The following is a 26822-nucleotide window of genomic DNA, read 5'->3' as shown; positions in this document are numbered from 1 at the left end:
AACTATTACTATTGTGCTACACACTCTACAGAATGTACTTTGTGCCCCCTGTTTCCTATCTAAAGATATTATGGTTTCTTGATCAGCATTTATGCAATATCCAGGATCGATCTGTAGTTACTGCATTTATCAAGCAGCCATGTGATGCATACACCAGCCCAAAACCTGTCCATAGAAGCTCAGATTTATCAAAAGGATAATTCATAGGTTGGTGGACTGCAGGTTAGTGGGATCTATTTTGCTTTTAAGTGGTGCTGAGAGATGCACTAACAGGAGCTTGGTACAAAAGACATACCCTCAGAATTAAAGAATTCTGAGCCTCCAAATTTGTTGTGAGTATCACAGCTAAAATAAGAGTTTGCAGTTCTTCCACACAAAAATCCACTTCTGGTTACCCCAAACTATCTTAATTTCTGCAGCATAATTTAGGATTTTGGTGCCGGGGGTGGGGTGAGGCATCATTTTGTTGCTGCTATTGTTAAACATTTGGGAGTCAATTGTTTGCCAGATCTACTTAGCTGCTGATCTATTTAACAGCAAGTCATTCAGCGATAGATCCTGCAGACCTATCTTCTGCCCACCCCTGGAGTAATTAATTTGTGCTCATTATCTGATGTCAAAGTGCCTTTACAAAGCTGACAAAATCTCTTACTGACAAAAAATGATAATGGAATAATGCTTCAACTTTGGCAAGTCATTGCAGGGAGGGGAGACACAGAGAGTGGTGTGATTGCTGCAGGTGAAAGTAGCCGTTCCATGTTTTGTCAAGGAGTGCGTGCTTTCAGGCAACACAAAAACAGGGCCAAACCAACTCTGGGTTTAATGAGGCTTGGTAGTTTTCTTGAGCAATTTTATGATATCTGACCCTTAAGAAAAGGAGGCGACTGCTACGGATTTTGTGCTCGTTGTAAAATGTTCAAGATCAGCAAAATGGTAAAGCCTTTTTTTCCCAGGGGAATGAGCCAAGGAGAAAAACACACACACACACACACACACACACACACACTCTACATAAAACCCCCTTTATCTGCTGGCAAGGGGTAGACAAATACATAGCTTTCTACCTGCCATAAAGATTACAGAAAACCAAAGGCCATCTCAGAAGGACAGTATCTGAGATAATAAACTGATGAAGCTAACAACTCATATTTAATTAGGACACCGCTAAAGGATTTTAAAAAGAAACACGGGTTACAAACCTATCACACATTTCTGAAATTTGGTGTGCCATCAGCAAAGTAGCATTTTATTTAGACCAAACAAAGGTAGCAATGCAGAATGCAAACTTTGGAGCTATACAGAACTGTTCCTCAGGTATGAAGTACACGGAAAGCTGTGAGAATGGGTTTTTTTTTATTGTGGCTCTTGCTTGAAGTTTGTTTACATTTTAAGGTGGTGGTGAAGGATTTCTTGCAGCCATAATTTGTTTAAAACCTCACTATCTATTAAGTTTCATCTTGCACAGAGGTAATAAAAGATAAAAAGAGTAATGGAAGAGTTTATTTCATGTTAGCTAATCACCTGTAATATTCCATAGGAAAAAATCTGAGAAACCTTCCTGAAGGTTTTGTATGAAAAGGGGGAAAGAAAGTCCCTTCCAGCACCATTTCATTAGTCAAATGATATGATGGAAAACTACAAATGTCCAATCTAACGCTCGAGCTTCTAGTTTTAATTAAAAACAGGTAGCACTTTTTACAAGAATCTGATGAACATCATAGTTCACAAAAGGTCTGTACTGCTACCTAGTCATGATTCCTAAACAGACAGATACACCACCTTGCCTGAGGCGAGAATGAAGGCCAAGGCATCCCTTGGCCTAAAGATAAAATGAAATAAATAATAATTGTTTTGAGTTTTAATTTTCCACACACAAAAAGAAGGCACCATGCTGCATAAATTGCTGAAGGCTTGTTAGCTGCCTTGTTGGTTCAAACCCCTTTCAATTCTGCAGGTTTTAAGTGGTTAAAAGCTAAGGAGAAAAGGTTGCTTTGGGAAATATGCATGAACACTGCAGCTTAGATAACTCTGTACCAGGGAACACATACCAAGCAGTCTTCAGAATTACAAACTGAAGTATAAGCCCCAGTTTAAAGTTACTGCAAATATCCAGTGCAATGTATGTGCATGTTGGCTAAGCAGCCCGTTTGTAAGATACGTTGCACACAGCATAAGAGCTAGATAGAGGCAAGTGTTTACTGCAAGGGCTGGTTCCCAAGCTCATCAAAACCACATGCAGTGGAGCATCAGGACCATGTGTACAATTATACTGCAATTAAGGTATTAAATTCATCATCCTAGGGTGTATATGAATGTATTCTATAAGTGGGGCATTTGGACAAGCCTGGTGCCTTGCCATATATAAAAGCTATCACCAGTTTGGCAAATGCATGAACCAGGAAAACATCTGAAAGCAGCTTCTGGAGGACATCCTCAGCAAACTCCATGTCAAGTCCTCAAACACTTGACATATGTGCTTACAATTTCCAGGGCTAGCCTTTGCCAACTGTTTTCTGACAGTGGTTTTTTGTTAGTTTTACACTGAAAAATCCAAAACTTATGCATCCTTTCAGAACTCATTGAAGTTATTTTCTATGCTGGAAAGCTGGTTCTTCTAGTCATCCAATTATGAGATTTGGTGGAATGCAGATTATTTGACAGAGAAATGAGCAAACTGATATTTCACTGTCAATGATTTCAAGATTTTAATTTGTTTTCATTGGTCCTTGCAATGAGGGAAGCTTCAAACAGTGTCAGGCTGCTCAGTATATAAAAGCACTAAAGAGCTCATTCTCTTAAATTTGGCATTTACTACAATTCTTTGACTCATGACATTATTAATACAGCTCTACTTTGTAAGACTGGATTTCTTTCATAACATGCTTGCTATATATGAACCATAACGATAAGGAATGGAAGTTTATTTTGAGTTCAACTTTGCAAGGAAGGGGGGAAGAACCCTCTTTTGAACCTAGATAAAATAAAAAATGTCAGAAGGAATGGCATTTACACAGCATTTCAAATACTAATGCTATAGAATCCTTATATTAACTCAGTGGTTGGATATAGAACACGCTCAGTAAGTCTTGGGCTCACATGCTCCCTTGAAAACATCAGAAGTTTCCACTTCCATCTGAAATTAATGGCAGAACTTGGGACAAACTAAGGTTAATCTTAACCACTGTTAGCTGAAACAAGCTTCACAAACTATGGTTTGAAGTTTGCTTGTTTCAAGAATCAGTAATTAAGAATAGCTTCAGTTTATCTCATCTCAGACTACATATCAAGTGACAGATACTGTAAAAGAGAAGCAACACTTTCCAAGCTCCTCCTCATAGCTGTGCTAGAGAAGGATGAAGAAAGTGTGAGCCCAAGACTCACTCATTCTTCTAACGTTAAATCATCTGTAGTGTGGCTAAATATACACATGCATACAGTTTTAATCAGACACACAAGGTCAGTTTCACAACTAAAGCGTTTCACATCAACTATCATCTATTGCCTTTTAACAAATTATCTTATTGATTAGCTTTAATAAATGTTTCATACAACCAAAATATCAATATGCTAAAGGAGTTACTAAAGGAAATGTTGTATCATAAAGGCTGGAATCCTACTTATCATTAGGCTGCTTACATTCCACTGAAGTCAAAGGCTGCCAATTACAATTTATTTTTACTACAACTTGCCTGTTAATTTAAAACACTATTTCTTATTCCTGGAAGAAAATACCCATCTTCACTATTTTCTTTTTAATTTCCAGAATGAAAATCAGCTTCAAAAATAAAACAACCGTGGCCATCTCTCAGCCCTAGCAATTAAAATTTGACCTCATCAATTAAAACTGACCTCCGCAATCACACTGATTAAAGCTTGCAACTGTAAAAGGAGCTCTAGCAAATTTATTAAATTTTAAAATTGCTTAGGAAGAGCAGATTAAAAGGGACCTTTTTCCAAAGAATAAAGGGTATCCTAAAGGGAATTGTTGTTTCACCAAATAGTATGCCACTTTTAAAAACATACAACCATGTGCATCCTATCTGATGGCAGAAAGCAAACCAATTCAATTAAATAATCAAACACAGCAGAGGTACCTGCTGAGTAAGTTTAGCTGTTTTGCTACAAACTACACTTCAATGCTTATCATCCAAGATTTGTTAAATGCCTGAAGATCGTTGAAAATTTGTAATTTTGGTGATTTAGATATTCTAACTGAAATCACTTAATCAAAGTTGACTGGGGTGGCGTGTGAGGAATGTTTAAGGAGAAGCGAGTTATTAAACCAAACTGTTAACTTGTTTGCACCGCTGTGCCTCACTGGTACACACACCTTGCTAGGAAAACCCTACTGTAATGAAGACTGGGAACACTTCAATGAGCATGACTACACCATTTTCTTTAGGCAATAGCATGAGGTAGCCTTGAAACATGAGCAGATATGCCTCTTTTGCTCTAGGAGAAATAAAACAACATTTCTCTATAGCCAGCAAAGAAGGATCAACATGTTTAAGTGAAGCATAACAGGGAAACAGCTCAGTATGCACCTGCACCGCACCTGGCTTATGAATCAGCTATGAATGAAGCCTAGTGTCCTGCAGTTTTCACAGGAGGCCTGTCAATCTGAGAAGGAACTGATGCTCAAAATAGGGACCTGCTATAAATTGGGAAAAGAACAGACAGAACAGAACAAAGGACTCACCTATGAGTGGAAGCTCATCCATTGTAATGCCCTGAGATTTGAGGTGCTTCTTGATACAGGCCAGCCGCTGCACATTGGGCCCCCAGCGCCTGCTCAGCTTGTGAATGTGTTGTATTTGCGTCACAAAGCGCATTTCTTCATTCAGCTTGCACTCAGGCCTCCAGTCGGGAGGAGGGATCACCCTGCACATCCCATACTTCTCAACCTGAGCACGGATCGACTCGATGTATATCAACGGGTCATGGAACTCCTTTGGGGAAGGCTTGAAGATAGGGATCTCCTCCATCATGGCCCACCCAGACTTGACGCTGACCTTCTCGTGCTTCCCCGTTGAGTCATGTGGCTTGTGCAAGGACTCTGTTTGAGAGGTAGAATGATTTTCACAGGAGGCATTTTCAGTTTTGCTATGTGCTTGTTTCCCTGGCATGTTCTTCCCAGCAGCAGCTCTCTTCGGCCTGTTTCTTTCCAGACTTTTCTGTGGCACTTCCTGACTTCCAGGCTTCTTCACGTGGCCGTTCAGCAAAGGCTTCTCCGCAGGCGCCTTTTTGCTTGGGGCTTCAGCCACACTGACTGGCCCCTTTAGCTTCTTGGTCGGCGACTGTGTTTTGTCTATGTGGTTTGCCTCTTCCAGTCTCCTTTTTGAATTGCGCAGCCCCTCCCTCAACTGCCTCCCTACCTCCTTAGTGCATGTCTTTTGGTTCAACTTGCCATTGACCTTGACACCGTTAACAGCGGTATTGTTGGGCTTGGCCACTCCAAGAGATAGCACCTGTTTGCGGGTTTTTGCATTGCTACTTTCCGTTTTCCCTGAGATTGTATGGTTGACAGGTGAACTGGGTTTGTGGTGATTTAGTTTGGTTTCCTTGACCAGTTCTTTCTTGGCTTTGGTGTATGTGACAGTTCCTTTTGTCACTGTTGCAGTGTACTTCACAGTTTTGGACGGTGAAGGTCTGACTTCTCTCATCTTTTTGGCACTGGCTGTGTTTGCACTCGGAGATGACATTCGAGTGACACCATTGACCTTTGAAACCTAGGGATGCCAGGACCATCAGGAGGAAGAAGAGACAAAACAGGAGGGGGGAAACCAATTAGTAAAAATTCAGGCCCTCTAAAAACCGATCTGAGAAGGAAATATACGCCTTGCAGCCTTTCAACAACATTAAGTCACATTATACAATGTATTGGACTTCACTCAGTGGAGAGCAGAATCAGTCTCTTTTTAAAGCAAATAAAGACAGAAATATAAAACAAGGCTTTGAAGTGTGGGTGTATCTTTAGTCATCTGATGCTGTCTACTCTGAGTGAGAGTGCATCTATACCCAGTCTCTGCTTCATAATGAGGCTGTGCATGATGGCTTGTTCTGTGGTTTGACTCTGGGAGGGGCCTGCCACCCTCTCCCAGGGCCCTGGACTTGCTGCTGCCATGCCTCACTTCTGTCACTGCTTCCCATTTCTGAACTTTTCTGGCTCTGTAGATGTATTGTGCGTGCTTGCTGATGCGTAAGACCCCATCTGCACTATATATTTAAAGCAGTGTCGTACCACTTTAAACAGCCAGAGCTTCCTCCAAAAAATCATTGCCACTTGCAGTTTGTTAAAAGCGCTGAGAATTGTTAAGAGACCTCTATTCACCAGAACGACAATTCTCAGTGTGGTTCAACAGTCCATCCCTCTTCCTAGGGAACTCTGGGAATTGTTGCTCTGTGAATGGAACAGGAGTCTCAGGACAATTCCCAGCTACAGTTCCCAGGATTCTTGGGGGGGGGGGGCAACTGCTTAAAGTTATATGATACTGATTTCAAGGTATAGCGCAGATGGGGTCTTAAAACTGTCACTGTTCAGAAATACGCACAGCTTGAAAATATGGCAGGGGCAAAAGTAAGGATGCCTGGCAGCAGCAAACGATACAACAACTGGAAGGATCCAAATTCTCAAGTCTGTTTTGAGGCAAAAGTTTCCATATTCCATATTGGAATTATTCCAGTCTATGTCTATTTGAGCCACATGCACACAGCCCCACTGGGTAACCCAATGGGAACTGATGCGCCTCGCTTCTCATTTCAACCAATCCTCCTTTTCCAATATTAACCCCCTTCCCCCACCCAATTCCCATCTACCAAGGTGTCTACTCATTTGCCTTCTAAACTTATTTGAACACAAGCAAACTTAATAACCACTAATAATGGAAAATTACCAGAATCTCTCACTATTTTACTGCCATAAAATAGTAAGATTCACAAGTGTGCACACAATTATATCCAATATGCACCCAAGAGATTAGCATGGCTCTGAAGAATCCCACTTCCAGAATTATATTATAGCCAGGAGGTACACAGTGTAATTCAATAGTTATGTGCGGATTCTATATTCGCCCCCACAAGAAGTTTGATGTCTAGGCAGTTTTGTTTTTATTTAACAGCAAGTTCCTGAAATAGTTAGTTGCAAATGACAGGACCCACAGCTAACAAGTTTCATTGATTTCAATGGGAATTTGTTGCAATTTATCATTTGTTGAATTCCCCCAAACATTTCTTAACTGTATAATTTATTAATTATGAATTTGTAAATGTATGGATTTATTATGGGGAGAGAAAAACCAGGTTTACATGTTTCAACTTTGTGTTATATAACTGCTGAAGTCCAGTACTTGTTAAGAGACAGCAAACCGATATCCCAAAAAATGCAGTGGCGTAATAAACATTATACAGCAACCATGCAACACATCTTTCCAACTGTGCTTATTATTTGGTCAATAGAGTACCAAGCTGAATGAGTGTGCAAGAATTAATGTGAGCGAGCGTGTGCAATGTTTAGCCTCATGTACTATTTCTTGTTTAGTGGCACCAGGAACCATAAACCTGAACCTTTATTCTCCAAAGACTGTGCTTCTCTTTCCTACTATTGCCAGCTCTAAGAAAGGCAACCCAGTGCCTCCCAAAAGGTTCAGTGGCAGGAAGCTGTGTGGAAGCTACAGCACCTCTAGGGCAATGAGAAGCCACATCTGCCAAATTTCTTCCTGCCATGCAGCTACTGAGGATGCAAAAACCTCTGAGCAGTGGCAGAGATAGCTGCTCGGGCACCCAGGGGCAGGGCGATCCGCCCATGGGGGTGGGATGATCTGCCCAGGGGGCAGGCTGATCAGCGTGGCAGCGGTCCGCCCAGGGGGTTGATCAGCGCGGTGGTGGTCCGCCTTGGGGGGTGGGCGGTGATTGCTGCAGTGGCAATCTGCCCAGGGTTGGTTTTTTTTGTCACCTCCCCCCCCCCCGGGATGGCACCCCAGATGAACCGCCCCCACCACCTCCCTTCCTACACCCCTGTCTCTGAGGGAGTGGTTTGCAATCCTAATCACATATTTCACTTATGTTTATTTGGAATAGGATGCTGCTCAGCAAGGAAAGCTACTCAGAAGGGCTACCTAGAAAGAAGCAGACATCTGTAAATGCATAAAACTCTGCTTTCCAGCCAATGAGGAACAGCACATTAGGACACAAAGGCCTAGAATGTAGAAGGGATTGAAACACAGCAAATTTGCTTGCTTCAAAGAGTCAGGTGATAGGATACTTGTTAGAACACAATGTACAACAGTTAAAGCAAACTAACTACAGTCATACCTCCGCTTACGTATCCCTCTGGATACGTAAACTGGGATGTGAATGCGTCAAACCTGGAAGTATTTTTCTGGGTTTTGACATGCGCACATGTGCAGAAGCGGTACTCCGGTTGCGAATTCCTCGGGATGCGGCCGGACCTCTGGAACAGATCCTGTTCGCAACCGGGGGTACCACTGTATTTATAGAAGAAAGGGGAAGCCACAGCTAATCAAAAAGATTTTAAATCAACACTGCTTTACAATTCTGTATTTGGTCCCCTGTTTATAAACAGCTTTGCATTTCCCCCTCTGTAAGCTTTACTACACCTAATACCACACAGGCACCTAATATTCATGCCCTTTACATTGGATGTGCTACAGTCATGATTTCATTATCTCCTATGAGATGCAAATGGTTTAAACAGGAACCTTAGCATAGCTATCTTTCGTGAAAGTGTGGCCAGGTTTTGCTAAAATATAAGGAACAGTCCGTATTCGGCACATATGTTAAATGTGGGGTGCATGATACGACGGCATAGGAAGATGTCATGTGACGTCACAGAACATTCCATAGCTTCGGAATGACTGTGGCTCAGGGGCAGATCATCTGCTCTGAGTGCAGAAGGTCCCAGGTTCACTCCCCAGCATTTCTCCAAGTAAGGCTGGGAAAACCAATGACCTGACTAAGTATAAGACAGCTTCCAATGCTCCCGTGACTCAAGCATATTTTACACCACATCAACATTAGCCTGGATAGCTCAGCTGGTTACAGGGGGTTGCTGATAACGCTAAGGATGCAGGCTCAATCCCTGTGTGGGACAGCTGTATATTCCTGCATTGCAGGGGGTTGGTCCCTTTCAACTGTACAAGTCTATGATTTTATAAACCACTGCCAGAACTGAAGACTTAAAAACTCACCAGCCTCAGCTCCTAAAAAGAGACATCCTCACACCCACGTACGGCTGCACACACAGAATTTCTATAAAAATTCCCTCTTAACACTCCCCCTGGCAGCTTGGTCCAATAACCTTATAAACACAGTTAGTTTGCTTCTCACAGAGCTTCAGCAGTTGGGGAACATAACTTTTCCCCTAATGAAATACTATTGTTTCAGGCTCCCTCTCCCATTTCTTCATTTTGGTGACATGACCACAGAAACATATGTTTTAAAAACACACTCCGACAAACATTTGACACGTATTTAGAGTCAGAGGTGATGCTGCTCTTATCTAACGGGGTTACAAGAACAGACAGACAGTTCAAGAGGGGAAGAACAAGGTCAGGGGAGAAGGGTCAGAACTCAGCAGAGAATCAAGCAACAGCAGCAACAACAGCAACGAAGATCTTGGTAAGCACCTTGAAGGAAAAGAGCAAAGGGCTTAATCTCAGAGAAAGGTTGTGTCAGAGCAACATTAGAAGACAGGAAGGAGGCAGGCAGGCAGGCAGGCAGGCAAGCAGCATACTGCACATGATTTTGGAAAAACAGTGAAAAGGAGGGAGGCAAGCAACCAGTTGTGAAGTAAAGGGAATTAAATTTTCTAAATTGTGAACAAGGAGATAGGTCCCCCTTAAAAAAAAAATCTTGCTTTTGAAATGGAGGGATTAAAACTCTCAGGAGGACTGCTTACTGGTTCCTTTGAAACAAATTTTGTGTCTGTCTTAACTGGCCTATGACTGAAGCCAATGCAAAATATATGTTTTTAAAAATTTAAAAGGATATATATGCTGCTTAATAATCTAAAACCTCTAAGGGATTTACATGAAAGTAGGCGTAGAAGTCTCAAAAAACCCCAGCTGTAGCCTCAAAAAAAAGACTTCTGGATAGGGTAAGATTATATAGTGACAGAATCTCCATAAATACCGTATTTTTCGTCCCATAGGGTGCTCTGGCCCATAGGACGCACCTAGTTTTTTGGGGGGGAAATAAAGGAATCCCCCCCCTTTATTCCCCCCCCCCAAAAAAACCAGGTCGGGGAATCCAAACCAGGTCGGGGGAGAAAAGTGGAAATCTGCCCAAAGACCTGCTCTGACCACAATGCAGTAAAGATGGATATGACACTATTACCAACTGGATCCTTTAGATGGAAGATGAATGACAATTTGTTTAGAGATCAGGAAATTACCAAGAAGGCCCAAAAAGTTTTGAAGGACTATTTTGAGATAAACATGAATAATATGGTGGAAAAAAGAATAATCTGGGACGCAAGCAAAGCTGTAATGAGGGGATTCTTGATACAACAGAATGCAGTGAAGAAAAGAACATATAATGAGAAAAAAGATAAGATCTTGGATAAAATAAAAGAATTAGAGAAGAAATTAAGAGTGAATCCGAAGTCACAGCCAACTCTGAGAGAAATTAAACTTTATCAAACACAATATTCCAAGTTGATAAATCAGGAAATTGAATGGAAGGTTAAATTAATGAAACAAAAAACGTTTGAGTCGGCGAATAAATGTGGAAAACTGCTAGCTTGGCAGTTGAAGAGAAGACAAAGATTAAACACTGTTACAAACTTGGAGGTTGATGGAAAAAACATCCAGAATCCGGTGGACATTAGAAAGTGTTTCCAGAGATACTTCAAAAAATTATACATCCAAGGGCCGCAAGATGATGTTGAGATTAAACAATTTTTGGCAAAAAACGGATTATCTAAATTGTCACAAGAAAATAGGACAATCCTGAATTCTAAAATAACACGACAGGAGATCGAACAAGCTATCCAGAACATGCAACTTGGCAAATCTCCAGGACCAGATGGGCTGACCTCCAAGTACTATAAGACATTGAAAGACTATTTGATACAACCTTTGATGGAGGTCAGCAATGAAATTATGGAGGGGAGGAGGGCACCGGAGTCGTGGAAGGAAGCATTTATCACATTAATACCAAAGTCGGAAGCTGAAAAGACACAACTTAAGAACTACCGTCCCATCTCTCTCTTAAATGTGGATTATAAAATATTTGCAGACATTTTGGCAAATAGATTTAAAAAAGTTTTAAATGAAGTAATTCATAAGGACCAGGCTGGCTTTCTCCCAGGAAGACATCTGTTTGCTAATACAAGGAACATTATTGACATCTTGGAACTTCTGCAAACAGATATAAATACAAAAGCAGTTTTAATTTTTATAGATGCGGAGAAGGCCTTTGACAATATCTCCTGGAAATTTATGATGGGAAATTTAAAAGAGATGGGAGTGGGACGGGGTTTTGAAAATGGGATTGAGGCGATATATTCAGAACAGAAAGCTAAACTGATAGTTAATAATGTGGTTACGGAAGAGTTTAAAATTGAAAAAGGGACACGACAAGGTTGCCCTATTTCCCCTTTGTTATTTATTTCGGTTCTGGAAGTGCTATTGAACATGATTAGAAGGGATCAGTTGGTGGAAGGAATTCAGGTCGGTCAGAAACAATATAAATTAAAAGCTTTTGCAGATGACCTGGTTTTGACTTTGCAGAAGCCAGAGCCCAGTACGAAAAGAGTATTACAACTGATTAATGACTTTGGTCGGGTGGCTGGATTTAAATTAAATAAACAGAAAACTAAGGTTTTGGGGAAAAATTTGACTAATACAGAGTCAGAACGGTTTCAGAATGAGATGGAACTTAATGTGGTGAAAAAAGTGAAATACCTAGGGGTAAACATAACAGCAAAAAATCTAGGTCTATTTAAGGACAATTATGAAAAATGTTGGACAGAAATTAAGAGAGACCTAGATAGTTGGACAAAATTGAAACTTTCTTTGTTAGGCCGAATTGCTGCTATTAAGATGAATGTATTGCCAAGGATGTTGTTTTTATTTCAAACACTTCAGGTTTTGGACAAAACGGAGTGCTTTCAGAAGTGGCAGAGAGACATTTCCAAGTTTGTCTGGCAGGGCAAAAAGCCCAGAATTAAGTTTAAGATATTAACCGATGCAAAACAAAGAGGGGGCTTTGCCCTGCCAGACTTAAAGTTGTATTACGAAGCCGCAGCGTTCTGCTGGCTAAAAGACTGGCTACTTCTTGAAGACACTGATGTGTTGGATTTGGAGGGGTTTAACAATACCTTTGGATGGCATGCATACTTATGGTATGACAAGGTTAAAGCAAATAAGGCCTTTAAGAACCATATTGTCAGAAAATCATTGTTTAATGTCTGGTCAAAATATAAAGACTTGCTGGAAAATAAAACACCAAGGTGGCTTTCACCTTTGGAAGCCAAGGCCCGAAAAAGACCCAATATGGAGGCTAAATGGCCAAAATATTGGGAAATACTAGAAAAGGATGGAGACAATTGGAAACTGCAGAGTTTGGAGAAAATGAAAGACAAAGTGCGAGATTGGTTACATTACGCTCAGATTAAAGAAGTTTTTAAAAATGATAAGAAACTAGGGTTCCAGGTGGAGAAATCGAAATTAGAAACAGAATTGTTAGAACCAAAGATTAAGGTACTTTCAAGGATGTACAACTTGCTGTTGAAATGGAATACACAAGACGAAACGGTTAAATCGGCTATGATAAGGTGGGCACAGGACATTGGGCATAATATCATGTTTGAGGACTGGGAGAGGTTGTGGAATAAGGGACTGAAATTTACTGCATGTAACGCCCTGAAAGAAAATGTAATGAAAATGATTTATAGATGGTACATGACCCCAGTCAAACTTGCTAAAATTTACCACCTGTCTGATAATAAGTGTTGGAAATGCAAAGAGTGCGAGGGAACGTTCTTCCACCTCTGGTGGACTTGCCCTAAAGTGAAGGCGTTCTGGGAAATGATCTATAATGAACTGAAAAAGGTATTTAAATATACCTTCACTAAGAAACCAGAGGCCTTCCTTTTGGGTATTGTCGGCCAAGGGGTGGCAAAGAAGGACCAGACATTCTTTATGTACGCAACAACAGCAGCAAGGATACTTCTCGCAAAACATTGGAAAACCCAAGATCTACCCACACTGGAAGAATGGCAGATACAACTGATAGACTACATGGAACTGGCTGAAATGACCGGCAGAATCCGTGACCTGGGAGAAGAGAGGATTGAGGAGGACTGGAAGAAATTTAAGAACTATCTACAAAAGTATTGTAATTTGAGTGAATGCTAAATAAGATGCTAGACTAAAACAACTGAGCACCACTAAATTTAGAAGCTTTTTTAAGAAAATAAGTAAGACTGTGAAAAGTTAGCTCCTTTTGAGAATTATATGATTATGAAATATAGAAGGGATATAAGAATTTAAACAAGATGATAAATTGCTGACAAAATGTTTTAACGATGAAAATGGGAGCGGGAGGTGTGAGGAAGTCCAAAGAAAATGTGAAAATAAGTTAAGACCGATGTTACATTGATTACTATGTCTATTTTTATTGTAAAATTTAATAAATTGTTTTAAAAAAAAAAACAAACCAGGTCGGGGAACAGCGAGATGGCGGCGCTCCGCCTCCCCGCTGTTCCCCGAGCTTGTGGGCTGCAGGCTGCTGCCCGCAAGCCTTGCGAGCCCGCAGGAACTCCCGCCGGGCTTGCAAGGCTTGCGGATAGCTTCCTGAAGCCTGGAGAGCGAGAGGGGGCGGTGCGCACCAACCCCTCTCGCTCTCCAGGCTTCAGCAAAAGCCTGCATTCGCCCAAAGGACGCACACACATTTCCCCTTCATTTTTGGAGGGGAAAAAGTGCGTCCTATAGGGCGAAAAATACGGTAGTTTGGACACTTGGAAAGCTGTCTCTCTCTCTCTCTCTCTCATACACATGAACACATACCTAAACATTCTCTCACACTTAATTTCTTTGCCAGCTGTAAACTCTAATAAAAACTGCCAAGACAGAAACTTCTGATATTACATAGAGAATTTTAGAAATGGCAAACCATCACGGCCACTTAGGTGCAGAAAAGTACTTCAATAAAACCTCAAATGAGATCCTTCTGAGCCAGCTAAGAAACTGCATGGGTGCATATGTTTTACAAATACACACTTTTCAAGCTTCTAAAACAGCATATAGGAAGACTGTGGGATAGCTCAGTTGCTAGAGAACGAGACTCTTAATCTCAGGGTTGTGGGTTTGAGCCCCATGTTGGGCAAAAAGATATATTCATTGCAGAGGACCATCATGGTCCCTTCCAACTCTACAATTCTGTGATTCTACATCAGTATCTGAGAGCACATTGTGCATTCTCAATTTTCCATCTCTGCTTCCAAACAGAACGTTCCCCTCAACCAAGTGGTGACGTTAGAAGGAGACAATAGTGGGACCAACTTAGCAGCTGGTGATTTTCCCCATCTGCTTACTATGGAAATTTTTTTCAGATACTTTACTGTCTCTCCAAAAATGAAGTCCATTGCATATCAATAATAGGGAAGAAAAATATTAGTCTAGTTTCTAGATTTCACACAGTTAACATGGTCTTTATTTTGCATAAAATTGCCTTAGAAGAAAGAGCCTTCTGGGTCCCAGGTGCAGAAGAGAGCAAAAGAAATTGCGGTATGCAGTTTCTTACCTTTCTACTGTTGACATGTCTCCCCCCATTAACCAAAAACACACAACCTTTGTGAGTCAGCCTATTAAATGTCTGCACTGCTGGCTGCGGAGGATCACCATAGAGGTTCTAGTCCCAGAGTTCCATCGCGAGGCAGTGCTTACACTGATCACACAAGAAAGAAGTCAATTTAATTTTAAGAAGAAGTAACAGTGATCAATCATTAGGCTTTATCACTTGTTACACAGTCTAAACTAATCAGAAGCACATGAGCACACACACACACACACACACACAACTGATCTTTTTTGTTTTCTCCAACCAGACAAGTGGAACACATTCTGTCTTCACACAACTCTCACACTTGAATGAAAAAGCTAAGCGTTCTCTTAAACCTTTTTTTTAAAAAAGAAAGAAAGACAAGAACCCTTAATATAAGGGGCCAGCTCATAATCTTGCATCAATTGTATGACCTTCTCTTGCATAATCAATAGAGGGCCTCCTTGAGTTAGGTTTCCTCTCCTTTCAAGTAACTGAGAAAGGAGCTAGAGAGCAAAGCAGAAAAAGCAGGGAAAGAGCAGAGCACACACAGCAGAGGGAAATGTGTAGATCTACTAAACAGAAAAGACATTATAGAAAAGTAGAAAGGGGGATGGAGCGAAGACTCGGGCAACAAATTTCTTCCTTTCGGGCACAACTAATAATTTGACATTCATCCTAAGAACATAAAATATAATGCTGTGATCTAATGCTGAGTTGTAAATCTTTCTATATGCCTATTTCTACTTTATATTGGGAAAACAGGATTTTCATTACAGGAGTTCACCCCTACAGTAAATTTATCTATAGACTCATATAATAATAGTGACCAAGGAGGCTAATTCTAGGACTGACTTGGGGAAATTGCAGAAGATATTTCATCCCTTTAATATAGCAACAATAACCAAATTTGTCTGGCCTGGGAAAGGGTTTTTAATTATCTGTCTGCCCCACTATTTCATTACAGTATTATGCTTGTGAGTGTTCTGTTTATGTTTAGCATGTGCTGATGTTGCTATCTCAGAGAGATACAATTGTATGAGAAGACTAGGGGGGAAAGTACCCCAATTGTATGAGAAGACTAAGGGGGGAAAGTACACCTTTAGGAGTGCCATCAAAACCTTTTCACACACACAGGTGGCTTGCAAGATTATCTGCAGGAAACTGAGGGGGCACGTGGAGGGAAGAAGTACTGGAATCATTTTCCTGTTTTTTTTCTTAAGCTTCCACCCCGGTTTGCACTGCAATGCTGGCCCTATTCCTGTTGCTGTTTTTAACAGCATACAAATACCTGTGTCGAGTCACATCTCCTGTGCTTTTGTGGATCATCCAGAAAACATGTGTGTGTCTATAAGGTATTTCTGATCATATTGCTAATGCTGTCTCATTCTGGGATGGCGAAGAACCCCCATCTTCATATTCTGCTCAGTCTACTTGTTCAAATGAACACAGGGAAAGCTGAGCTGTTTTTTTCTACAATCAAACGGTATATAAATTTTAGGAAGCAAATGGAATAAATGGTGATATGACTACTATGGTCAGGTTTGGTAGGTCTTTCCTAGCTTCTTAAACCATGAGTACAGGGGCCAACCATTTTGTCCAGCACCTCTTCCCACCCCCCTCAACTTTCATGCTAGCTCCACCACCTCATTCACAGGCCTGTATTAAGCCAGAGGTTTCCTGTAATGTCCAAACTGGGGAGCTTAATAACTCTTAATTAACCAGGGTAAAAAGCCAAAACCTGACCCTGGTTTATTATCCAGGTTTGTTAACTTAACATTAAGCCACAGTTCTCTAGTTTAGACATAACAGGAAACTCTTGGCTTAATGCAAGTCAGTAGCAGAGCACTGAAACTGATGCCTAAGGAGAGGCAAAGCAAAGCAGGGCCACTCAGTCTCAACACTCACTTCTGGCTTCATAAACCATGTTTAGTGCTGAGAGAGATCATCTGAACCTGATCTATAAGTCAATCTCACCTGTGTTAGCCCTTCTGGTTCTGCATGCAAATCTCAAGGGGGTGTCTACTGGTTTACATTTACAAAGATCTAAACCAGGCAGGCACATATTGGCAAATCATGGCTTGGGGGTTCCTGACCTAACTGCTAAATATGGATAGGGAAGTTACCTCAAGGAGTGCCAATAGGCAAACAGCCAAAAGCATTCAGGTCTTTCCAAGCCTTCTCCAGCTGAATAAACATCAGCCAAACAAAGCCTTGCTTTAGGCTCTGTTGGTTCATGGAGGTACTAGAGATTTCTGGCACTATATCTAAGAATCATTACCATAAAGAGAGAGAGAGAAATAGATATTGAGAGCACAACAAAAGGCAGGGGGGACATTGTATAGACAAGGGCCTCTAAACTCTGAGGTGCTGAAATTTAGCGCAGACACAGCAGTTTTCCTACAGAACCTCTTCGGTAAATTTGAAATAAACTGAGGATGTGTTTATTAACTGTAGCCATTCAATCTTCTGCTGTCAACTGGGGGTGTGATATGTTAATCATGGCTAAGCTTGCCTCCCAGAAACAGGTTTTGCTTATAATGTATTTGGGGTAGGAAGGGAATCTTCTGTAAGTATCATGTGCCATGTAATGTACTGTTGTTGTTTTAAGAATTCTTTTCTCTCTTTTATTTGTTAAATAAATAGGTTTTTTAAAAGACCCTATCCTCAAGGAAACCTATATGGAACTAAAGTTTCCAAGACTGGGCTATCCTGGTCGCACAGAATAACACGGTCATGTGAATTCGTTCTTACAACCAATCAGACAGATGTTTTAAAACTGTATAAGAAGAACCCTCATGCAACTAAGGCACGGTAATAAAGTGTGTGTCTCCTTACAATACAACAACATAACAGGCGACCTAAGTAGAACTAGCATTAAATATACCTCAAAACATCTCAAGATAAATTTGGACAGTTTTGTCCCAACTGGTGCACCACACACTACCTGTTTCCTTAAATCCTGAGCCGATCGATGAAGGGTGTGGTGGTTGTTAGCACTGAGCCCTTTTGTGGAAAAGCCCATGTTTGTTGAAGAATGGTGGTTAGCAGCAGCCTGGTCTTTGCGACTCTCAGTCCTGTGTTCGCCATTTCTATCCTTTCCTGGCGTTGTGTCTTTGACTCTGTGTTTCTGAACATGTTCTCTCTCTTTCGTTGATTTGCTGGATCCGTTGAAGACTGTGAAGGGAGAAGAAACATTTGTGAGCAGAAAAAGCAGTGGAAAAGAACAAGACAAGCACAGATTCCAGTTCAGACTCCTTTTGAAAACAGTACAAAAGCAGCAGCAGTGACAAGCTGATACTTTTGGGTGATATCCAAAGTTGTAACAGAACTTCTTCCTCTCTTTCCCAATGTCATATCTGCTCTGGATTGTCCCCCAATCCTTCAGAGCAAATCTGGGGGGCTGGAGGGGAGAGGAGGAGAAGTGGAAGTATCATTATGAGAGTGGAAGTCCATTCCGCTTGCGGATAGACACTGCGCAGTTGCATAGCCCCTGCACTGCTCTGGCACAAGAAAAATAAACTTTGCAGCTGCGACATGCATGGTCTAATGCTGCCCTAACACCAGGAGGAATGGTGTGAGGGAGCTTCAGGAGAGTAGCAAAGTTAGCATTCTATCCATAACAGTAGCCTTAGCCAACATGGTCAATGGCCAGAGATGTTGGGAGCTGGTGCCCAACATCTGGAGGGCATCATATTGGCTACCTCTGACAACGCACAATCCCACAAACTGGGGAACAGGATCTGACTGGTGGGCACCAAACCCTTCTCTCCCCATCCGTCTGTGCACCAAGTTTGACAGGTGGGCAGTGGTATCAGGTGGCCCATTTTCATCCCATGTGGTGCTTTGAAATCCCAACAATCAGCTTCAAAGATCTGTTTACTGTTCTCTGCAGCCCTCGATGTACAGAAGACTAAGGCAGGGTACTATGTTACAGGTAGGTAGCCATGTTGGTCTGCCATAGTTGAAACAAAATTTAAAAATTCCTTCCAGTAGCACCTTAGAGACCAACTAAGTTTGTTATTGGTATGAGCTTTCATGTGAAAGAAGTGTGCATGCACATGAAAGCTCATACCAATAACAAACTTAGTTGGTCTCTAAGGTGCTACTGGAAGGAATTTTTAAATTTTGCAGGGTACTATGGGCAGGGCTTTGCAGGCGCAACCCTCTATTTGGCCCCGTTGTGTCCCTACTTGCCCCATACCTGATGTCACAAAGCTTGGCCCGAACAGCCTCACAGGACCAATGGGTGGACCATCACTACCAAGAAGCAAATAGCATACATACTCAAGGGTCGGTTACTGGTCAAGCCACCTCAACCCACAGGCCACTTTCCTTTCTCTGAGATAATGTTGATAATGGTGGTAGTGGTTATAATGTCTAGCATTTATGGGGCACTTTCAAGTGTGTGACAGACACCAAGAGAAACCTTTTCTCAAACAACAGATTGCTTAATGTCCAAAGGACAGCAGAATCACAGGGGGCACAAGGGCAAGAGTATAACTCTCATGCTTTTAGTGACGCCACTTCTGGTCTGTGGACACAAACACTCATCAGGGACTTTAGCTCTACAGCTATAGGAGAACATGAAATATCAAAGCATTTCACACTGATAAGAGGAGGAAAAGAGAAGAAGATTTGCCAAATCACCACAAACACAACTGACTATCCTTTTCCAGTCCACACTGTTAAAACAGAGCTGGGCATGGAGGGAGGTGGAACGCCAATGGTTTCATGGCGCACTCATGAGGACACAAAGCTAGTGGCACTTGCCAGAAGCCTGCCAACCGTTTCCTACTCGACATGATGCAATGACAAGGAACAAAGTTTTGAGTAGCAGCAATAGTTTCTACAAAGATGTCACACAGTAAGTACATGCTCATTCCACAACAGTATCTTTTTGCGGAAAGGTATGCAGGAAGTAAGATATCAAAAATGCTTTGAATGATTATGGAATGGAAAAATGCAGGGCTTTTTTTCAGCCGGAACTTGCCAGAACTCTCAGGTGGGTGCCATTGCAATTATAAGAGAACGAGGGAGGAGTCCATGGTGAGTTCCGGCACCTCTTTTTCTAGAAAAAACAACAACTGGAAAATGTATTCTAATGTTTGTGTTTGGAATTTCTAAATATTAAAAAACAAGGCCAAAAACAAACAATTAACATTTCAGGCTCACTGTGTACGCCTTGCAGCTTCTGAGCTCTAAAGATTAAAAACAAATGAAAACACTTCAACACTGTCATTACCCTGGCCTAGGCCAACTAATGAGCTAGTCAAATACTACAAGGCAATGTCACATGGGAATTATGTTTTAAAAAACAAACCTGCCCCACCACTTTCCCAACATGGTAACCACAGCATTATCTCAGAAAACAGTTTAACCACGAAAATTATCACACCCTGCATTTGGGTCTTATTCATGTTGCAATATAGATCAGTACTGCTCCCAGGCTCCCAAACAGTGCACTTTCGGTTGAGCAATAATCATGCAACAATAATACGGTGGTTAACTATTTCCCTCCCTTTTCTTTTAGCCAGATGTCAACTGCAGTGAATGTTATGCACATTTCTTGGTTTTATTTATTTAATTAAAGTGCTTTTTTACAATCAACAGATTCCAGAGCAGTGAACAAAAAGCACTGTTATATTTATCACAAACAGTAAAATATGCAATAAAAACACAAGATTGAAGCTGCAGCTAAAAACTTATAGAAGTCTAGGGCATCACACAAGTAAAAATAAATGGGTAAAACTGAAGTGTCTTTACCTGGCACTGAAAAAGTTGTAATGTCTGTCTGTGCCAGGCCCAATTCTTAAAGGGAGGGGATTGCATAACCAAGGTGCCTGCCGTCTCCTTTATTGTTATTTCCAGCACTTCCAATTAAATAGGCAGTTAGGGTAGAGCTTCAGCAGCAGATCTCAAAACAGAGGTAGGCTAGTAAAGGAAGGGGTGCTCCTTCCAATATATGGGTATCAGCACCTTAAATTGGGTCTTGAGATAAATAGGCAACCGTTGTAGTTCTTGATTAGTATAATATGACTAGTGTAGTATGGATATCCCAGTTAAAATTCTGGCAGCCATTTTCTACATTAGCTGAAACTTCTATGATGCCTTCAAGGGCAGCCCCACATAGAACACATCACAGTAGTCCAACTGGGAGGTTACAAGAGCATGAATCACCATGGCCAAGAATACCTTGTGCAGCAATGGTCACAACTGGCAAACCAGCCAACGCTAATGCCTCAAAGAACCCTTGGGCTTCTAATGACAAAGCTGGAGCTAGGAGCATTCCTAAGCGGCAAACCTGCTCTTTTACAGGGAGTGCAACTGTGCACAGAACAGGTTAAATACTAATTACAGGAATCCAGGAACCATCTACCCACAGTGCCTGTGCCTTGCCAAGATCCAGCTTCAGTTCACTGGCACTCATCCAGGCCAGGCACCAGTTCAGCATCTGCACAGTTTCATCTGACTAAAATGGCAGAGAGAATCAAGAGCTGGTGTCAGGAGCAGGTGCCAGGAGCAGGCCAGCAATAACTCACACGGCGTCAGTGAAATTAACTCTTTAGTCAAAGAAACAAGACAGCTCAGGAGGCCAGGCCTAGAGAGCACAGCAATTCTTCTTGGTAGATCTTGCCCCTATGAGGCAGTTGTGGGGACTGAAGGTCCTCGCCTTCCCAGTTCCCACAATTCCCTAAGGCTACTCCATTACTGGTTCCTTCCTAAGCAATGAAAGGCTCCGTCATCTTGCCTGTTTTTGCTCTGCCCTCTTCATACCTCTTTGGGTTCTTGGAGACCAGGGGAGAGGGAGCTGGTTGCAGCAGGAGGGGGAGGCCCGCTGGCTTCTTCAGCAGCCTGCCTCATCTCTGCCTGTTGGCTCCACTTCTCTCCAGCCTCCGGTTCTGGACTGCACTCTGCCACAGACTCTTCTTGCTCATTAAACCCTGCTATGTCTTCAGCTCCTGACATCTCCTTCTCCCAGTCTTCTCCCTCTGACTGTCCCATCACCAATCCCCTGGCTCTGAGCCTTCTTCCTTTGGGGGCTCCCCAGCTGGTGCCTCCCACCACTCCTCTGCCTCTAGCCAGTCTATGACAGCTGAGTATCATCAGCACTGAGATAACACTTCACTCCAATTCATTGAATGATCCCACCCCTCAGTGGCTTTATATGCCATGGTGTCAAGTAGAGCCCCATCAATGCCAACTTCTGGAACCAATACTACAGGTAAGAGTGGGACCATGTAACTGTGCCCTGTACACCCATCCAACTGAGATGGTCCACTAGGCTAAACATAGTCAATGGTATTAAACACTGCTAAGAAATAAAAGAAAACTGAATTGTGTACACACGTCCCACATCTCCTGGCAGGGATCAAACCTGTTTCAGTGTCAAAATCAGGCTTGAACCTGAAATGAAATGAGTCAGAGCCAAAGCTCTCAGATAAAAAAAAAGGAGAGAGAAAGGAAGAGGCATTTAAGCATAAATGTATGTATGTCTATGAGTATAGATAGATAGATGATAATAATAATAATTTTTTATTTATACCCCGCCCTCCCCAGCCAAGGCCGGGCTCAGAGCGGCTTACAAGCAATAATAAAAACAAGATGAATGATTACAACTTAAAAACAAAAATAAAATACAACATTAAAATAATGGAACATTTAAATATTAAAATGTAGCCTCATCGCAGGAGGAGAAGGAAAAGAAAAAAGAGAGGGAGGGAGGGAATCAAATTGGCTCTAAGCCAAAGGCCAGGTGGAACAACTCTGTTTTACAGGCCCTGCGGAAAGAAATCAGATCCTGCAGGGCCCTGGTCTCGTGAGGCAGAGCGTTCCACCAGGCCGGAGCCAGAGTTGAAAAGGCCCTGGCTCTGGTTGAAGCCAATCTAACTTCCTTAGGGCCTGGGACCACTAGGGTGTTGTTATTTATGGACCTTGAGGCTCTCCGTGGGGCATACCAGGAGAGGCGGTCCCGTAGGTACGAGGGTCCTAGGCCGTGAAGGGCTTTAAAGGTCAAAAGCAGCACATTAAATCTGACCCTGTACTCCACCGGAAGCCAGTGCAGCTTGAAAAGCACTGGGTGAATATGCTCCCATGGCAGAGACCCCGTGAGGAGCCTCGCTGCAGCATTCTGTACCCGCTGGAGTTTCTGGGACAGCTTCAAGGGCAGCCCCGCGTAGAGCGAATTACAGTAGTCAAGCCTGGAGATGACCGTCGCATGGATATAGTGTAAACAACTATTCTTCAAGTATTCAAATATTAAATATTAACATGTAATGTTAAAATAATACTATTTTAATAAAAGGCAGGTCATGGATGCAACTGTCCTCTTCCTTCCAACTGGAAATATCCTGTTACAAGATAGGGCAAGGCAGATCTCCTGTTATGGTCTCAGTTAACTGAGGGAAGCATTTGGATATATGAAAAGAGTGGTTATTGTCAGCAGTTCTTCACAAGGGCAGGGTGAACCCCACCCTCCTTTGCAGAATGGAACTGGGAAGAGGTATAGCTTTCACCTGCTACTTTCATTTACTTCAGTCAGAGAAAGCTGAACCATGGTCAGTGTTTGCCTCCATGCAAAAGGAGCTGCAAATAAAGAAACGTTTCCCTCTGCCAAGAGACGCTGACCAGGCATCCCCTACAGGACACAGCAAAGGGAGAAGAGGGCGTGAATGGCAAGAGAATTTATCATTGAGTCCCAGGGAAAGAAAGTAGAACTGATTTACTGTGAAGGTGCTGCCAATGTCAATAGAATATGTATGACTTTGGTGGGGGTATGGGAGCCCAGGTATTTTTTCATCCTGGCTATCAGAGCTTAGGGCTTCAAGCTACTCAGTGCTGAATACATTTTTCAGGCTCTACTGACAAGGCGCTGATCAATTTATCTGGATATGACATGAAGGCCGTGTGAAGAAAATACATTGTGACTCAGGCAGCTCTGCTGATTTGCAAGAAAGTAATTGATGTGATCCTACAGGAACAAAAATGCCGCATTAGTGACAGTGCTAATGTATTAACCTAGCAACTAGGAAAACAGGATCCCAAATAAGAGAGAGGAAAAATAATGCTGTTTACAGGACACACGTCTTGCTGCCCCTGGCTTCACACTGTGGGTTTTGTTTTTAACAGAAAAGAAAGGAAAGAGGACACGTAGAGAAAACATTAAGTGTGGGCTGAAGCCAACAGAATTAGGCAAAGGATTTGGGGGCCTATGGGGAAGGGGCAAAGCTCAGCCACACAGCACCAGCGTTTCTTCCAAAGGGCCACCACTGCAATGCCTCACAACTCCAGATGTGAGAGACCCCTGTCTGAAATACTGCAGTTGGAGTTGCCAGTCAGAGTTGACAATACTGAACTAGATGGGTTCACGATCTGACATACAGCAGCTTCCTATGAAACTAAATTCATTAGGTAGTAACTCAGCTAAGTTTTACTCAGAGTAAACACAATGGAATCAATAGGTCTAACTTGATCATCATGCTGATTAACTTCAATACTCTTAAGAAAATATCATTTATTAATTGCATTTATAATTCCACCACTTCTCCAAGTGGAACAAGGCGATACCCATCTTTATTTTATCCTGACAACAACCCTGAGGGTTAAGCTAGTCTGAAAAATAGTAGCTGGCCCAAGGAGGGATCTGGACCCTGGTCTCCCACGTCCTAGTCCAGCACACCACACTGGCTCTAAATAAATCGTATCTGCATGCCAGTCATCTCCATGAGCGTTTAAACAGCTTGATATTTGCTCCATTCCCCAAGAGATAAGAGGGGGTGGGGTGGGAATACAATGCAAGATGCTAACATTTAATCTTCATACTATTTGCACAAGCACAAAGTGACTGAAGGAGACCTCAGTTCAGCCCTCAGATGCCATCTTTAACTCTAAGCACACATAGCCTGACTCATCACTGTCAAATGAAGTTCTATATTTTAGGACCTACCATGCCCATTTGAAACGTGCTTCTGTGTTTTCCCTTTCCTGGGGGTCGACTGGCATGAAGACGAAGCATTGTTTGTGGTCACCTTCGTGTCCTCTGCTTCTTCATCTTCTTCTTCCTCTTCCTCCTCATCCTGAGAGCTTCCAAAATATACCATGTTGCTGGGCAGGGCAGGAGAACCTGATACCAAGACAAATGCATTAAATATCATCTGATTGCACACAACTACTAACCTCAGTTAAAACATGGGCTATGAGCAATCAGTTAGGACTTGTGGTGGGTGGGTGACAGCTGATGAGCACATTGGGGGTTTAGGTGCCACTTTCCCCGTCTCTTCCCACCTCTTTCATAAATAGCAGCACGGCACACAACATTCAGCAGGGGAAATTTACAGCTTCCGCTCTTTTAACTGGTGCCAATTACCTATTAAAGATGCCTATTTGGTTTGGGAATCTCTTTTCTCATGTAGCACTGGTAATAGTTTGCTCACATAAACCACTGGGTGTGTTTGCTAAACCCATTTTAAGCAGCACTTTGGCAGCTTAGCCCTTTCTGTTTGTGGATAATGGTGCCTGCCCACAAATGCAGCTAAAAGCCAAATTACATGTGAGAGTGGCAGGCTCTCTTTCACACAACCAGCCCACATTCTGTGTGCTCCCTTCTTAACCCTTAACGACACAGTGCTTTATATGGGAACAGGACAGATAACTGAATGACTGCCCCATCACACCTAGGCTTGACCCCAATATCATCTATGGGGAGAGAACATGTTTTTTCTCTGAGAAAGTCTCTAGCTTAGAACTTGCTTCCTTAAATTTTTCATAAATGCAGGATTAAAACAGCAACATTAAAGACCCAGGTGATTGCAGGCTACTCCATTAATAACACAATAGTACCTTGGTTTTCGAACAGCTTAGTTCTCGAACGTTTTGGCTCCAGAACACCGCAAACCCGGTAGTGACTGTTCCGGTTTGCAAACTATTTTTGGAAGCCAAACGTCTGATGGGGCACCTGTGGCTTCCGATTGGATGCAGGAGCTTTCTGCAGCCAATCAGAAGCCATGCTTTGGTTTCAGAAAGTTTTGGAGGTTGAATGGACTTATGGAACAGATTCCGTTCAACTTCCAAAGTACAATTGTAGTTAGATATGACAGCTCTTGGCTTCTGTGAACCAAATTATGAGGGGTGCTCTTTTATCTTTGTGGATTTCAATTTAATTATAGTTGACATATAGGTTTTTTTTTAACCCTGCTTCTCAATCTGGAACACATTCACAAGATAGCTTACAGGAGAGGTGGGGGGGAGGGGTGTCATAATACAAATTCCAACGTGTTGTGGAAATTGGTAACCACCATTAAAAGTTATCCAAGAGTAGATTAAACAATTTAAATGTTGGCTGGGGCAGCTGAGTAAAGAGTTCAAGAACATACAGGTTCCCCCAACTCTGGTCTAAACAATTACCCACAGAGTTATTCAGACAACAGAGACAAATCAAATGCAACAGCTCAACACTCAGCATGGCAGAGACAGCACATTAAGTAGGTCGCTGCACATTCGACTGAACTATGTAATGAAAGAGCTTTGGGCAAGCTTTCAAGTCAAACAGAATTCTTTATCAGGCTGACTGGGAAGGCAGGTAAATATAAAACAAAAGGGGAAATGTAAGCAGGTATGTTAAGAAGTGATGCTGTTACTGGCAACTTTAACAGAAAATCACAAATACCACAACATTTCAGGGCCTCCAGAATAATTTTGTTTCCTCTCGGCTTGATATAGGTTGTTATTTAAAAAAGAAAACTGCCTCAAGCCCATCAACAGTACAGGCAGCATCTGTTTTGCCAAAAGCAGCATTTCACTGCTTTCCAGGATTACCTGGCAGAGTGTCTGCACTATTTACTGAAGTGAAAACTAAATGTTTTCATCTGCACAGAAATCAAACTGGGACATTAAACCTCCACAGAAACCATTTCAGCCCAAGAGCGTTCTGTGTAATTTGGGCTGTGGGTTTCTGGAAAAACTGGATTCTTCTCTGCAAATCATGTGGTTCTCTCCTTTCCCCTTTTCTGATACTCTCTTTCTCCTTGCAATTAAACACA

At 42.1% G+C, this 26822-nt stretch overlaps 1 protein-coding gene across 2 annotated transcripts in view; it reads right to left on the bottom strand.

The window, feature by feature from the left end:
• JARID2 (jumonji and AT-rich interaction domain containing 2) overlaps positions 1 to 26822 on the bottom strand; it is a 188483-nt gene that overhangs the window by 21167 nt on the left and 140494 nt on the right. For both annotated transcript variants that reach the window (XM_081015274.1, XM_081015273.1), the window contains exons 5-7: positions 24731 to 24907; positions 17732 to 17961; positions 4700 to 5729 (exon numbers count right to left, since the gene is read on the bottom strand). In XM_081015274.1, the coding sequence (XP_080871400.1) occupies positions 4700 to 5729; positions 17732 to 17961; positions 24731 to 24907 (1437 nt within the window). The remainder of the gene's footprint in view (positions 1 to 4699; positions 5730 to 17731; positions 17962 to 24730; positions 24908 to 26822) is intronic.

This window comes from Podarcis pityusensis, assembly GCF_964106645.2.
Source record: "Podarcis pityusensis genome assembly, chromosome: 7".
Classification (NCBI taxonomy): domain Eukaryota; kingdom Metazoa; phylum Chordata; class Lepidosauria; order Squamata; family Lacertidae; genus Podarcis; species Podarcis pityusensis.
The sequence above is the reverse complement of the archived record's forward strand: the minus strand, read 5'-3'. Positions and strand labels throughout refer to the sequence as shown.